The 16,284-nt window shown below is 43.0% G+C and overlaps 1 protein-coding gene across 1 annotated transcript; it reads left to right on the forward strand.

The window, feature by feature from the left end:
* Positions 1 to 7,768: 7,768 nt before the first annotated feature.
* LOC122005603 (3-ketoacyl-CoA synthase 11-like) lies at positions 7,769 to 9,737 on the forward strand. Its single transcript, XM_042560709.1, has 2 exons — positions 7,769 to 8,566; positions 8,723 to 9,737. Exons 1-2 carry the CDS (start codon positions 7,839 to 7,841, stop codon positions 9,486 to 9,488), a joined length of 1,494 nt encoding a protein of 497 aa, XP_042416643.1. The 5' UTR covers positions 7,769 to 7,838; the 3' UTR covers positions 9,489 to 9,737.
* The last annotated feature ends 6,547 nt before the right edge of the window (positions 9,738 to 16,284 follow it).

Consider the following 16,284-nt stretch of genomic DNA (forward strand, 5'->3'; position numbering starts at 1 on the left):
CTTTCAAAGAAATTGGATATTTAATTTTCTTTTTGCAACCCCTAGGTCTAACTAGTCAAGTGTAAATCACGCCTAGGTCCTTATCTAGCCTAATCTAAGCATGTATAATAAGAGCAGTAAAAATAAGAATCAAACAATTCTATTTATAAAAAAAGTTTTTCTATTGGCTCCCCTTGGATCATAGCCTCAATAAGGTCTATCAAGGTAGTGGATTTGATCCTTAGGGATCCAATATTGTCCAAGTCCAACTTGATTAATCAAGTTTGACTTGGGCACCCATGCCTGAACTACTTCTCTATTTATTCTATTTATAATTGATAAATAAGACCTGTATTTTCGTTTAGCCTTAAATCCAAGTCTGGATCGATTGTAGACGACTCTCTATTTTCCAAGAATCAGATCAAGATTCTTGAAACCTAAAGTGAACCGTTCTAATGTGTCTTTGAGTTTTTTAGCTTGAGCTTTCAAATTGAAATTTTCTTCCTCAAGTTGTTGGACTTAAGTTGAACTTCCAATTTGAACTGATCAGTCAAAGGACTCAATTTAGTCTCCTCCTTAAGGATTGTTACCTCCTTTTGGAGTGACTTGACTCGGAGGTTGGATTTGGCTAATTTACACATAAGGTAATTAACTAAATTATGCAGTTTACTTAATTGAGAAATACTTACAGTGGGTTTTGGCCCTTCGGAAACGGATACGGATCTGTGGCTTCGCTTGGACTTGATTTTCGATTCGGTCTCAGTTTCTTATTCTTCAAGTTGTTCCAGGGCCGTCAATGCGAGGAAACTTGTCTATTCGAGTTCTTTGTTGGAGTCTTTTGAAGAAGACTCATCCCATGTTGCTTGTAGTGCTTTCATCTTCCTTTGCTTTTTTGCTTCCTTTTGATTTGGATAGTTGGCTTTGATGTGTCCCTTTTAGTTGCAGTCGTAGCAGGTAACTTCCAACTTTACTTTTGGACTGGCTTGCACTGTCTTAGACTGAATCACCTTCTTGATGTCCTTCTTCATGAATCCTTTCTTCTTTTTGTAGAGTTTGTGTACTAGGTTAACGATCTCGGCTGTGATCTCGTCGTCGTCATCTTCTGAGTCTGATTCGTCTTCGGACTCGGGTTCGGTTCTACACTTTGCTTTTGGTTCCCGGGTTCTACTTGTACCTACAACCAAAGCAATATCTTTCTCAGCTGGACGTGTATTAGTTTGTTCGTGCAATTCAAATTCTAAAAATAATTCATCTAACTTAGTTGATGAAAGATCTTTGGATACTTTGTAAGCATCTATCATGGATGCCCACATAATATTCCTCAGAAAGGCGTTGAGTGCATTCCTTATTACATCTCGATTCTCCATCTTTTGTTCGATCCCGTGGAGTCCGTTCAATAGGTCTTGTATCCGCGCATGAAGTTGGCTAGCTGTCTCACCTTCATACATTTTTTTTGTTATATAACTTATTTAAAATTAGATCACACTTTCTTACTTTCGTATCTGAGGTGCCTTGGTGCAGCTCGATCATCTTCTCCCATAGTTCTTTCGCGCTTGAGAATGGACCAACTCGATTTAGCTCTTCCTTTGTTAGACCACATTGAAGAGTACACATTTCTTTGGTGTTGGCCTCGACCTTCTTTATTATACTTGCATCCCAATTCTTGCATGATACTGATTTTCTCGTGTCGTCGAATGGGATTGAGATACCGATTTTGATGATCATCCACATCTCGAATTGGGTTTAGAGGTAGGACTCCATTCAGCCCTTTCAATAACCGAAGTCCTCACCGGAGAAGAGAGGCGGGCGGACTGTGCTATAGTCTTCTTGATGGGCCATTTAAGAAGTAAAATCTCACACAAACAAAAATAAGAAACTTTGTTCCAAGACTTGGTCTTGGATTAGTAGTGCGGGATTAAAAAAAAATGTGCGAACTTGAGTAATGTTGCACCAGCTTCGAGGGAAAATTTGATTGCGATAAAAACAGATCGGAAGGCTGTAATTTTACCGATTTCAATCGACTCCGAAAAATTAAAAAGTACCACAAAAAATTGCTTGAATAGTGGTTTCACCAATTTGAAGCGACCCCGCTCTAATACCAATTGTAGGATCGAAAGCACTAGAGGGGAGGTGAATAGTGCTCATGGCTATTTCGTTTGTTTCGGAAAACTCAAAGTAAAACACAGCGGAAATAAGAGAGAGACAAATAGAACAAGGACACCAAGGATTTACTTGGTTCGGAGCCTGTGGCGACTCCTACTCTTAGGGCCGCGCGTAAGAGTGATTTCGATAGGCAATCACTAATCAATCTAGAATAAGTACAAGTATAATGATTGATTACAAGTAATTAAAAACTTTAAAGAATACCAACAACTCGGAAATATGGATCTTCAGTGCGATGGTTGTCGGAGCAACTTTTGAGCGTCAAGGAGGCATTTTTTGAGCAGCTTAAAGAAGTGAAAATCATTCGTTGTATTGTTCTGAAGCTTCTGGCCGAGGATACTTTTATAAGCTGTTATGGGCGCTCGGAACCCCTTCGGGTGCCTAGACCACGTGGCTCGGCCGCTCCGCGCGCGCCACCTCAACTTGATGATAACTTTTGGATTCCCAGCATCTGGACCGATTCCGGGCACCTGGACCAACTCGAGGCACCCGGACTAGTTCCGAGCGCCTGACTCCTGGCGCCCAGACCTCTTCCGAGCGCCCGGACCCCTTCTGGGCACCTGGACCCTTTCCGGGCACCCGGACCCCTTCCGGGCACCGGGACCATCTTTCTCCAGCCGTTGTTTTCTACAAAACAAAGTTAGTCCAGGCAAAAATAATATACTTATAATGTGAAATTATGACAGCCACTGACTGTCCGCCCGAGGCTTTAGGACTTTCTGCTGGATGTTCGCTCCACGACCCATCTAGTCTTCCACCCGGTTCGCGACACCAGGACTTTCCACCCAGAGTCCCCAACTCTAGGGATTTTGCCCGAAGCCCTCGACCCGCCAAGACTTTCCGCCTAGGGTTACCACCCCCTAGGATTTTCCACTTGCCTAACCGCAGCTAGGACTTTTGCCTAAGTACACTTAGGACTTTCCTGCAAACTCATTCAAAAATGTTAGATCATAAATAACCTTAACTTTGAACCCTTTGCCATTATCAAAACTCAGATTCGATCGTCGGATACTTCCCACATAAATAGATATAAACAAACAGTGCATCCCCCCACCGTCGTTCTCGCCGAGCAGGAGGTTGCTTTACGTAGCACAGCCGAGCGAGATGGGAGGTTGCTCTGTGTAGCACAACTGTCTGAGTAAAAGACAACCCTCCGACAATGAAAATGTTAAGTGAAGGGAGATTGCTCTGTATAGCACATCCAAGCGGGGCGTGTCCCTGTCGAGTGGCCACCTATCAGCCTACAGCGGGACCTACTTATGTATCTCCTTGTATCCTTTAGAGGTTTATGCCACTGACAACAGAGAATGTTCCACAAGCAAATCATACGATAGAAGCTTCCAGCCTGTCACATCATGGATTTGCATACTTGCTTAAGGAAAGATATTAAGAACACTTTTGGACTTGTCTCTTCCTAAGACACCTAGGAAAATGTGCGTCCGCTTTGAGATACATGCGCAAACACTACAGGGACACTATAAAAGGGGATTTCCATTTACAGAGAAAGGTATACGTAACTTTGTGATTCTACACGTTCCTTGCTATTTCATTCTCGTTACTCCCCACTTCATCGGAAACTAACTTGAACGTCGGAGGGCCAACGCCGGGAACCCCTTCCCGGCCCGGCACTAACAATTCTTTGTTACAGGACCACGTGGTGTTTTCATCCTGTCAACTTCTAAGTCACATCCTCAGCTTGTCATCTTCTTCACTTTCTAATAGGCACGTATTTGGCGTCGTCTGTGAAAATCTTCACTTGATTTTGGAACGTGAAGATGAAGGACGATGGATGACTTACTACTGTAACGTTAACACAAGAAGACCTAGAGCTGTTGATACAATCATGAGCTACAAAGATGGTGGAGCAGCAACAGACAGTAGCTGATGGCCGAGCGAATGACCCCGCTACATCAATGATAAGCTAGCAGGTTGAGCCTAGATCCCGAGCGAAAAATCATGACGCTCACAAGCCAAGCAACAGGCCAACCTGTGCCTATGGAGAGACACGGAACGTGCCAATTCCTTATCATTGAGCAATGTTCCACATGCCCTTAGAAAAGTAAAGTCGAGCGGTGTCTATAAAACCTTGTATAAGGAACATCATAGCCGAGCAGCGGCTATAAACCCTTGGGCATTGATCATCATAGCCGAGCGGAGATTCTATGTTGGTGCAACCTTAGGTCAAGGTTGACCTGGTTGACCTGACTCGAGTTGACCTGACTCGAATTGTATTTTGATGTTTGACTTAGGAAGATTGTTGGTGCAACCTTAGGTCAAGCTTGACCTAGTTGAGTTGTATTTTGATGTTTGACACTCGTGGAAGAGTTGTATTCTTGATATGGGACAAGAATAAATGTTTGGGAGATTATGGGTGCAACCGTAGGTCAAGGTTGACCTGGTTGACCTGATTCGGGAAAGAGTCCAAGTATGGAGACTTGGCAACGGAAAAGTCCAAGCAGGGAACTTGGCACTGGAAAAGTCCAAGCAGGGAGCTTGGCACGCGAAAAGTCCAAGTGTGGAGACTTGCACGAAAAGTCCAAGTATGGAGACTTGGCATCGAAAAGTCCAAGTATGGAGACTTGGCACGAGAAGTCCAAGCAGGAGCTTGGCACGAGGGAAAGTCCTAACTGGATGTTAGGCGTTTGAAAGTCACGTGAGTGAAGCCGAAGGAGAAAGTCCTAACTGGATGTTAGGCGGTGTGGAAATCCTGAGTGAAGCCGGTGAAAGTCCGGTGAGTGAAGCTGCAAGGAAAATCCAGATGGATCGTGGATGATCGGACTGGTGTTGAGGAAAGTCCAAGTAGGTCAAAGGGATTGACCGACACTTGGCGAAAATTCTAGCAGTCAAGGGAGTGACCAGATGCTAGAAATGAAGTACCAACAGGTCGAGGTTGACCGAATGTTGGTTTGGAAGGCTTGGGACTTGGTTTGGGCAAAACCAAGTCACTAGTTATCTGATCGGCCCGTGACCGATCAAGAATCGATCGCTGTGCTATCGATCGCAGATTCGACGGTTCAGACCGATCGAAGGTGATCGTTAGCCGCGAGAAAGACGCCGACGGTCGTGGACCGATCAGAGCTTCGATCGCGTGGAGACGATGTCGTGGAAGGAAGAGCTTCAAAGCCAAGAGTTGGGATCGGTCCGGACCGATCCAGCTATGGCCCGATCGGTCCACGATCGATCGTAGTACGCATGTAATGTTTCAGATCGACCGATCGGTTCGGGGACCGATCATAGGGCTCGATCGGTCCACGCATCGATCAGGGTTCTAGCTGCTGCAACGCAACGCCAGTTTCTTCACCGCTTCTTCTTCGCAGTATAAAGGAGACGAGGCATCTTCGTACGCTTCTTCCTCTTCTTCTTCTTCGAGCTGCTGTGCTTGAGCTTTGTTGAGCTCTTCTTCGCAAGCTTCGCGTGAGCTTCTTCCTTCTGACTGAGCTGCTGCTGTGGTTGGCGTCTGAGAAGCTGTTGCTTCTTCAACAATCGACAAGAAGGCAAGGGTTGCTTACATTTGCTGTGTATTTACTTCTTGCTTCTCTTGTATTTGTACTCCTTATCTTGCTGTTGCAAGAAGTAGTTGTGGCGAGGTTTCTCCACCCATAAGGAGCTCATATTTAGCCGGTTCTCCGGGGACTCATCCACCGACGGATTGGTTGGCTTCGTCCACCTTACGGACACGCCGAGGAGTAGGAGTTCATCTCCGAACCTCGTTACATCGGTTTGTTTTTCTTCTCCTTAGTTTCTTCCTTGTATTTCCGCTGCGACTAACCCTAACTGTAGGAAGAACGCGAGAATTTGGGGCGGCTATTCACACCCCCCTCTCTAGCCGAGTACAAACGATCCTAACATTCTAAACTCTACCGTATTAAACATTACAACCGAGTGGTAGCTATAAAACTTTGTACAATAATATTCACAGCCAAGCGACAGCTATAAACCCTTGTGTGGTGAACATTACAGTCGAGCGACAGCTATAAACCCTTGTACGAGTGAATGTTATAGCCAATCGGCGGCTCTAAATCCCAAACACCCGGTTGGGAAGAAAGACTTCCAAAAACACTAGTTATCCAGTCAGTCGGATTTACAGTCTCCTTCGACTAAACCTGAGGGGAAGACTTGTGATATGGTGATGAAGAGAAGTCACACCAAAGATAGGTCAAAGTAAGGAAGACCAATTGACGTGAAGGTTAAAGTCAAGGAAGACGTCAAAGTCAGCTGAGCGGGTCAGTTACCGTCGGGCGGGAGGCATGTCCGAGCGGACTAGCAAGGACAAACAGATAACACGACTAAGAGACAAACAGACAGTGTATTCCCCGGCTGTTGTCCTCGTCGAGCGGGAGGTTGCTTTGTGTAGCACAGCCGAGCGGGATGGGAGGTTGCTCTGTGTAGCAAAGTCGTTCGGGTAAAAGGTAACCTTCTGACAACGGGAAAGTTAAGTGAAGGGAGATTGCTCTGCATAGCACAACCGAGCAGGGCGTGCCCCTGTCGAGAGGCCACTAGTCGGCCTATAGCGGGACCCAACTACGTATCTCCTTGTATTCTTTTGGAGGTTTGTGCCACTAACAATAGAGCATATTTCACAAAAAAAAATCGTACAATAGAAGCTTCCAGCCTGTCACATTAGGGATTTGCATACTTGTTTAAGAAAATGTATCAAAGACACTTTTGGAACGTGTCTTTTCCTAAGATGCATGGAAAAATGTACACCCGCTTTGTGATACGTGTGCCAATACTACAGTGACACCATAAAAGAGGGGTTCTCATCTATAGATAAAGGTATCCATAACTTTATGATTCTATACATTCCCTATTATTATATTCTCATTACTCCCTACTTCATCAAAAACTTACTTAAACATTAGAAGATTAACACCGAAAATCCCTTCTCAACTCAACAATAAGCCATATACTTAGATTATCATTTTCTCTGTTCCGGACGAGAACATATAATGTATAATAAATTAAATCAACTGAAAGATAATAAACAAGTAGAAATTATTGCAAAAGATTGACTTTTTATAAACGAGTCAACTAATTGAATAAAGTTGGTATCATGCATGCACTGAAATTCAAACTAAAACTCATGTGATATAAATGCACGAGTTGAATATTCTCACAAACCAACTAAATAGTGTATTTAAGGAATAGAAATTCTAAACGGACACAAGTGAAAAAAACAGTAAGTCAAATATTAAACATTAAGTTTGTGTTAATGGGTAGATAAGTTACAGAAGAATGTAAGACAGTGTAATTGGTTGTTAATTAGTTGTCTCTCTTCTATACTCAACAAATATATAATAATTAGGACATAATTTTAGTTTAACCCGAACATTTACATACTTCTAGTTGGAGGATTCAATGATTATAACTTATGAAACTGTGGAAGTGAAAAATAAAAATGTTAAGAATGACCACTAGGCTAGCTTAGTTGGAACATGAAGTTATTTTTTTGATCGGGACATATCTCTGTGAGGAAGAAAGATATGCATCCTCATTAAAGAGAACAGATCAATTTTCTTAGTTTGGTGGGAAATGAAGAAATTTAATTGGATAAGCGATCAATTTCTTATCTTATTGAATTCTTGCTGATCGTAAACGTATCTATAAATTCTGCATTATCACTCTAAATCATGAACAAACCAAATGATTATATAGCTTATATATGATATAGGTTATAGTTTATCTGAAGCAACAATATGGTTAAAGAGAGCGAGCGGTACGGGAAGCTCGCCGTCGACTACCTCTTCGATCATAGCGTCTACTTCCTCGTCACCCTGTCGGTCGCTTTCTTCCTCACGCAGATGCCGTCCGTCGCCTCCTTGGATGATCTCCGGCGTCGGATGGACTCGACCACCGTGGTCCTCGGCGGATGCCTCCTGCTCTGCCTCGTCGTCATCTATCTGCTTTGGCGACCGCGGCCGGTGTACCTCATGGAGACCGCTTGCTACAAGGCCAAGAAGACCAGCCACGAGTTCATGTCTGTGGCGGACTTCATCGGCGTTTTCCCGCCGGAGAACATCGAGTTCCAGCGCAGGATCCTGGAGCGCGCCGGCCTCGGGCACGACACGTACCTCCCGGAGACGGTGTTGCGCTCGCGGTCGTACAACCACCCGGTGGAGGCGCGGAAGGAGGCGTGCGCCGTGATGTTCGAGCCCATCGAGGCGCTGCTGAAGAAGACGGGGCTGAGGCCGGAGGACATCGACATCCTGATCGTCAACTGCGGGCTGTACAACCCGGCGCCGTCTCTGTCGGCGATGGTGGTCAACAGGTTCAAGCTCCGGCACGACGTGATCACGTTCAGCCTGGGTGGGATGGGGTGCAGCGCGAGCCCGATCGGGGTGGCCCTGGCCAGGGATCTCCTTCAGCTCAACCGGAATTCATATGCCATCGTAGTCAGCATCGAGAACACCTCCATGGGCGGCAGGTACATCACACGAAATTAAGCATTGCGGCGAAGGCTCCGCCGCCCTCGCCTTCGCCGCGAGTCTTACCAACGAAATTAAGGGACGTCCGTGCATGACACATGTTACGTACGAACGTTATTTATTTGATTGAATTGATTAAAATTTGAAAATTGCAGGTACGAGGGGAACGACCGATCGATGCTGGTGTCCAACTGCTTGTTCCGGGTGGGTGGCGCAGCCGTTCTGCTGACCAACAAGCGCAGCGAGAGGCGGCGGTCCAAGTACCAGCTGATGCACGTGGTCCGCACGCACACGGGCGCTGAGGACCGGAGCTTCAATGCGGCGGCCCAGGCGGTGGACGACGAAGGCAAGCTGGGCATCAAGCTCTCCAAGGACATCATGGCGGTGGCGTCCGACGCCCTCCGCCTCAACCTCACCACCCTCGGCCCCCTCATCCTCCCCGCCTCCGAGAAGCTTCACTTCGCCGCCTCGTGGCTGGCTGGGCGGCTGTCCAAATCCGGCGCGAAGTCGTACGTGCCGGACTTCATGCGCGCGGTGCAGCACATCTGCGTCCACACCGGCGGCCGAGCTGTGGTCGACGAGATGGGGCGGCACCTGAAGCTCAACGAGTGGCACCTGGAGCCGTCGCGCATGACGCTGTTCCGCTTCGGCAACACGTCGAGCAGCTCGATCTGGTACGTGCTTGCCTACATGGAGGCCAAGGGCCGCGTGCGCAAGGGCGACCGCGTGTGGCAGATCGCGTTGGGCGGCGGATTCAAGTGCAACAGCGCCGTGTGGAGGTCGCTCCGGACCGTCGACCCGGCTGCGGAGGACCCCGATCTCAACCCGTGGGCGGACGAGATCCACAAGTACCCGGTAGAACTCGTCGTCCCGCCCAACACCGACACCATGGGAATCCACCTCATAAAATTTGATTATTAATTCACGATGCCGACAACGCCAGATATGCCGCATACCAGGGTGCTCATTGTTCTCCTGTGCTCAATATAATTACTCGCATAATGGAAATATATATACATATAATAATAATGAGGGTCCACGTGTTAATTCCTAGAGTTAGTCCATGCAGTTTCCTCATCAACGTGTCAGTGTGTGTTGTGTAGGCAGATATTTATATTACAGATATAATTTAGAAAGAAAGAATTATGCGGCAACGTACGTGCTTTGTCAAATTTTCGGCGACTGTGTTCATTGCATACATGGCACTTCATTGTACTGTCTGTGCTTTAAATAGCATATTAAATTTATTAAAACATATATATACTACCTAATTAAATGAGGGTCCACGTGTTAATTCCGGGAGTTAATCCAGGCAGTTTGCTCATAATATATATATATATATATATATATATATATATATATATATATATATATATATATATATATATATATATATATATATATATATTTGATAGGCAGTGAGCGAAATTCGACGTGGACTATCTGATACGGTCAAAATCCAATTTTTTTTAATCTTTCTTTCTCATCTGCATGCAACAACTTTTCTCTCTCATCTGCATGCACCTATAAAAAAAATTTTAATCTCTCTTATCTGATTGCATACAAAAATCACTATTCTACTAATTTTTTAAAAGTGATGTAGCTTCTATAATGTTGTAGCAGCTACTACACAATAGCTGCTACGCGTTGTAGCAACTTTTGTATAATAGCTGCTATAACGTGTAACAGTGCTATTGTGTAACTATTATGTTGTAGCAGCTATTGTACCGTTGTAGCAGTTTCTGTATCGTTGTAGCAGCTACTGCACCGTTGTAATAGCTTCTGCACCGTTGTAACAGCTTTTGCATTGTTGTAGCAGCTTCTACACCGTTGTAGCAGCTTCTACACCGTTGTAGCAGTTACTGCACCGTTGTAGCAGCTACTGCACCGTTATAGCAGCTTCTGCACCTTAATTTGTAGCAGCTTCCGTACTGTTGTAGCAGCTACTGCACAGTAACTGCTACAAGTTGTAGCAGTTACTGCACAGTAGCTGCTACAACGTTGTATCATCACTACCACAATAATTTTTTGCATGTAATAATAGGAGAGAGAAGATAAAATATCATTTTAATTTAAAAAGAAAGAGAGAAAAGTTATTGTATACAGATGAGAGAGATTAAAAAAATTAGATTTTGGTCGCGTCAGATAGCCCATGTCGAATTTCGCTCACGATCACGCGCAAAGTATCGCTCAGCATATCAAATCTTATATATATATATATATAGTGCACTTTACGTCGTGGATTCGTTTGGATTTAACTTAGGGTACACGGATTTCATTGACGCTTCAAATGAAATACGTATTATTTTTTTAAAATTTTTGTTTAACTTCCAGATTAAGTCAATTAAATTTTATCTTTAAGATTTAAAGATTAAATTATAATGTTTAAATTTAAAAAATAAAGTTAAAAATATTTTAGGTACTCATGAGTATAATATATATATTTAGGGTTTAAAATTTAAGGAATTTTTTATTTTTTAAAAAAATAAAGACAAATAATAAAGAGAATCAAGACATCTAGATCAATTCCAAGGCATCTCTGCTAAAAAAATAAAAAAAGTATATATAGAGAGAGAAAATTTATCCTACACACTCTTACCCTGTAAACTAATGGGCGATTGAGTATAAATTTGGATGTTCGGAAGCCCATTCGGGTTCCTTGATTTAAATATTCTCTAAAGATCCCTCCATTAATTTACAACCAAATGTTCGAATCGAAAAGAAATATTTTTCTTTAGAGATGCTCTTTGTCGGTAATCTTGATCAATTTGAAAAATATTATTTAAATTTTGTTACTATATTTTAATTTTTATTATGTATATATATAGAGAGTGAATTAATATGTTAAGTGACACTTTATGAGTGACTATGAGTGACATCCAACGTGGGTGATCTAATGCGGTGAAAGTCTATTTTTTTTAATATATCTCTCAGCTACATGCTACTTTTTCTCTTTATTCTTAAATTAAAATAAAATTATATCTTTTCTCTCCTATAATTACATGCAATAATCATTGTAGTACTGATGTTATAATGTTGTAGCGGTTACTACTATGCAGTAGCTGCTACAACTTATAATAGTTACTCTGTAGTAACTGGTACAACTGTACAGTTGCTGCTACAACTTATAGCAGTTACTATACAGTAACTACTACAACTGAACAGTAGCTACTACAACTATATAGTAGCTGTTATAATTTGTAGCAATTACTATACAATAACTACTACAACTTGTAGTAGTTACTATGTAGTAACTGCTACAACTATGCAGTTGTTACTATGTAGTAACTGCAACAACTATGCAGTAGCTGCTATAACTATATAATAGTTGCTACAACTTATAGCAGTTACTATATGTAGCTGATATAACTGTGTGATAGCTGCTATAACTATGCAATAGCTGCTACAACTGTGCAGTAGCTATTACAACTGTGCAGCAGCAGCTACAATGGTACAGTAGATGCTACAACGGTACAGTAGTTACGATAACAATGTAGTAGCTGCTACAACGCTATAACACAATAGTTGTTACAACGCTGTAGATATACAATAACTGCTACACATTATAATAGCTACTATATAGTAATTGCTACAACATAGTAGCTGCTACAACGTGTAGAAGTTATTGTGTAGTAGCTGCTACAATATTGTAGCAGCTACACCACTTTTAAAATCAGCACTATAGTGATTATTGCTTGCAATCATATGAGAGAGAAATATTATTTGTTTTAATTTAAGAGGAAAGAGAGAAAAGTTGTTGCATATAGATGAGAGAGATATTAAAAAAATTAGATTTTTACCGAGTCAGATAGCCCACATCGGATTTCACTATATATATATATATATATATATATATATATATATATATATCCACTCTTGCCAACCCTTAAACCCTAAAGACAAAAACTTATTGGCATAATCGGGAGCATAAAAAAACATGTTGGCACAGACGCTGTCCATAGTAGAATGTTCGCAGCATAAAAAAAAAAGTGTGTGTGTGTGTGTATGTTATATCGCACACCTTACGCCGCACACCCGTGAATACCTCAAAAAAATTATTTTGAATTTTTTGTATTTAATACTATAACACAACCCCTAAACCCTAAAGGCAAACCCTAAATGACTTTGTAAAATACTGAAAAAGGGCAGATAATAATAAGGGGAATTTTTCAAAATTTTTTGAAATTTTTCGGGAATTTTTCGGAGCTTGTATGGATGAGTTTACGGGGATAAAAACGGGGTCCAGAAAAGCCTATTTAGGCTACCCATTTAAGCGAGGAAATGTTTATGTTCTTATTTCCTTTTCTTTTTCTATTTATTTTTCTTTTTCTTTTATTTGCTCCTTATTTCCTTCGTTTCTTCCCTCCTCCTCGCGCCGAGCCGCCTGACCCTTTCCTCTCTGCCCTAACCGCCACAGACGACGGTTTCCTCGCGATTAAAGCCACGGCCGAGGGTTCTTGGCGTCTTCTTCTTCTTCTTTCCGAGCTCTGCCCTAACCTCTTTGTAGACCGCCGCACGGAGTAGAGCCGAGACCCCCTTCTCTTCCTCCTCGCCGAGCAACGGTGCCGATCGCCAGCCACTCCTCACCGTGCCCTAGATCGGCTTCTGCGCAACACTGTCGCCGACCACCAGGACCGACCCACAACAGATCGTAGCCCTCTGCTACCCTAGTTTGTATTCGGCGCCGCTGTCATCTCTTGACCCGAACCAGCGCCGCTGTCGCCTGTGCCCTAACGCCGGCGGCCGAGTTCATCTGTGCCCTAGACCACCGACTCTTGGTGTCTCCTCATCGTGGCACTAGCGGGTCTTTTCTTGTCGCTGCTCTCTACTGGTTTGTCACCACAGTGGCTTTGGGAAGGAGGTTACCAATCTGGTTTTGGTAAGATTGGATTGGTATTAGGTTAATTTCATGTTCTGTATAGAAGTTGAGATTGTTAAGTGACTGAGCAGTCTTGTCTCTTGCTCACCAGGGGTATCTGGTGCAGAAATCGCAATCTGGTAGTGGTGGATTTTTTTTTGGTCTTTTCTTGATATGAGCAGTGAGGTGAATTTCCAGCATGTGAGGTATTAATTTTGGGGAATTAGGAATTTGATCTTGTTGTAGCATACATAGATTTGAAGCTAGGAAAGAATAAGAAATGAATAGTATAGAAATTCATTTAAGTTTAAGTTGTTTATGTGTAAATGGATTAGGTTTGGAATTTATCTAGTGGTATGATTAGCGTTTTACCCTAATTTAGTGTTAGAGATTTTTATTTAGCTATTTTATTGGATATTAGCTAAATAAAAATGTGTATATTGGTGATACAGGACTTTCACGCGAGACGAGTATCTCGACGTTGAATTTGGATCGGTTTGGACTTTTCGTTTGGAGGCGGGTACTTTGACTTTATGTCATTTGATATGCATAGTAATATTTTTAACAAATAGCAATGATTGTGTTTCTTATCTACTTCGGTTGGTCACTACCAGATCTGTTATATGCTTGTTTGTTTATTTGTTATGCACTTCATGTTAGTACCTACCTGATTATACATGCTTATAGGGGCAGTGACACAACCATGTTTTTTATTATGTTCAGGACCTAGGTTTTATACCTTATATGATCTGTGTACCTTTGATTTGGTTCATTGTCCTATGGTACGTATTTTACATATATATGGATATTGCTGTGCTGCTCAGGATTTTTCCATGCTTAGTGTTATGCACCATTCGCATGATTGCATGCTGCGCGATAGTCTGCTCCATTATTGTTGAGCACATTGCCAGTTTCATTTCTATCGGTGCTCCGCTGGTCCGCTCATGGGTAGTGTGACGCAGCGTGGTAGCACGTCAGTTTGCTCGGTAGTGCTCTGTTGGGATGCTCATGGATAGTGTATTGTAGCGTGGTAGCATGTTGGGATCCCTCCCTGTCATGGTGTACCGGGAGATGAGAGCATTGAGCTCCCCCATTTATGATTTGGGGTAAGAGGATAGGTGTACTCCGACAGCATCCCGTCCACTCGGTCACTCATCAGGAGCAGTGATGGCAGAGTGCACGGTTGTCACAACCCTACCAACTCGGTCTCACCATCGTGTGTGAGATGGCTGACTGGCGTCAGCGGTGACTAGGACCCATCATTGGCATCATATGCATTTATGCATTTTCTGATTGTGTTTGTTGCACTTATATATTACATTTGGATGGATGCATATGTTTGACATGTATACAGGATTTTGATACCTCTCGGTCTGACGACCCTGTTATACTTATACCCTGGTCCTGGTTAGTACAGTTTCCTCCTACTTATTTCAGTTGCATTTATCCTTCTTGTATCAGGAGATTGTACGCATGATTAGTGCTGGTTATTATTTTCTTTATTATGCATATCAGTTGTTACTCGCTGAGTGTTGGATTCACACCCTCCTCCGTTGCTATTTTCAGGTTGATGCTGTCTGGAGAGTTCCAGTCGCTAGTCCCCTGCAGTGCACGAGGATGTTTGTTGGTCTTTTGGTTTTTTCTTTATTATACTATGTTTAGACTTGTTTTGTTTTGATACTTTGGATCTTGTATGGATTTTTACTTGTTGATGGATTTTTATTCGATATGATCTTCTACATGCCTGCCTGAACGGCAGAAAAGGTAAGCTGACTTTATTTGTATCATTGAGTTTTTGTGGTTTATGAGTGTAGTTGAATAGGATATCAGTTTTGTGCTTTATGAGTGTAGTTGAGTAGGATGATTTAAGATGTTTACTTATCATTTGCTTTAGTTCACTATTTAACTGCGTGGATGGTGTGATTGTTTGCTTATTTATTTGTTGTTATATACATATGTTCCGGCCGTGTTGGCCGTGTATGACTATGTATGTAGAAAAGTTTCAGATTGTCACCTGTACAGGGGAGATGCTGTCGAAATTTCTTCGGATAGGGACTCCTTCGGGGTGTGACAATTTATTTGATATCAGAGCCAAGTTAGCGATACTTGTTTGTATATCGTGTTACGGATTTCGAGATTTATCTGATACCAATTTATTGGTATCAGAGCGGGTTACGAATACCTGCTTTTGGTGTTCTGGATTTTTGGGTTAGCCCAAGTTTGCGAGTAAACTTGGGTACTTATTTTTCGGATTTGTATGAATTTCCGTTGGTTTTCTTGTACGGAATTCCGAGGTAAAATGGGGACTAGACAGCGACGGAACATCTCCAGACAACAAATAGGTATGATGTTATTTTGTAATTGTTATACTTGTAGTAATATCTGTGATATAACTTAACAGATATAAGGAGATCTACACGAATAGCTGCGAGACGTGGTGCTGGACGGTCACGTACGAGGACCTTGGGATCTCTGGACTTGCCAGAGATGCCTAATGGAGTTGAGCCTGTCAATCAGGGACAGACTCAGGATACTGCGGGCGCGTCGGGCTCTCAGACCCCGATGGCTCCTTTAGAGGTACCTACCTCGGCTGTACCGGGGGTACCCATCCCTACTGTATTTACGGTAACATCATGGGTACTACCGGCATATTCCGCACCTGCTCCGACCCAGCCTACGGCGTACCCGGCACCACCACCACCTGGACCTACCGTGTACCCGACACCAGTGGCACCTGTGTCCTTAGTACCTACTATATACCCAGCAACATCTGCACCAGCGATACCGGTTGCACCATATTCGGTACCACTACCTACTGTACATCCAGCCACGGCCACCTATGCTGACCCTGCAGTGCCA

This window comes from Zingiber officinale, chromosome 7B (assembly GCF_018446385.1).
Source record: "Zingiber officinale cultivar Zhangliang chromosome 7B, Zo_v1.1, whole genome shotgun sequence".
NCBI lineage: Eukaryota > Viridiplantae > Streptophyta > Magnoliopsida > Zingiberales > Zingiberaceae > Zingiber > Zingiber officinale.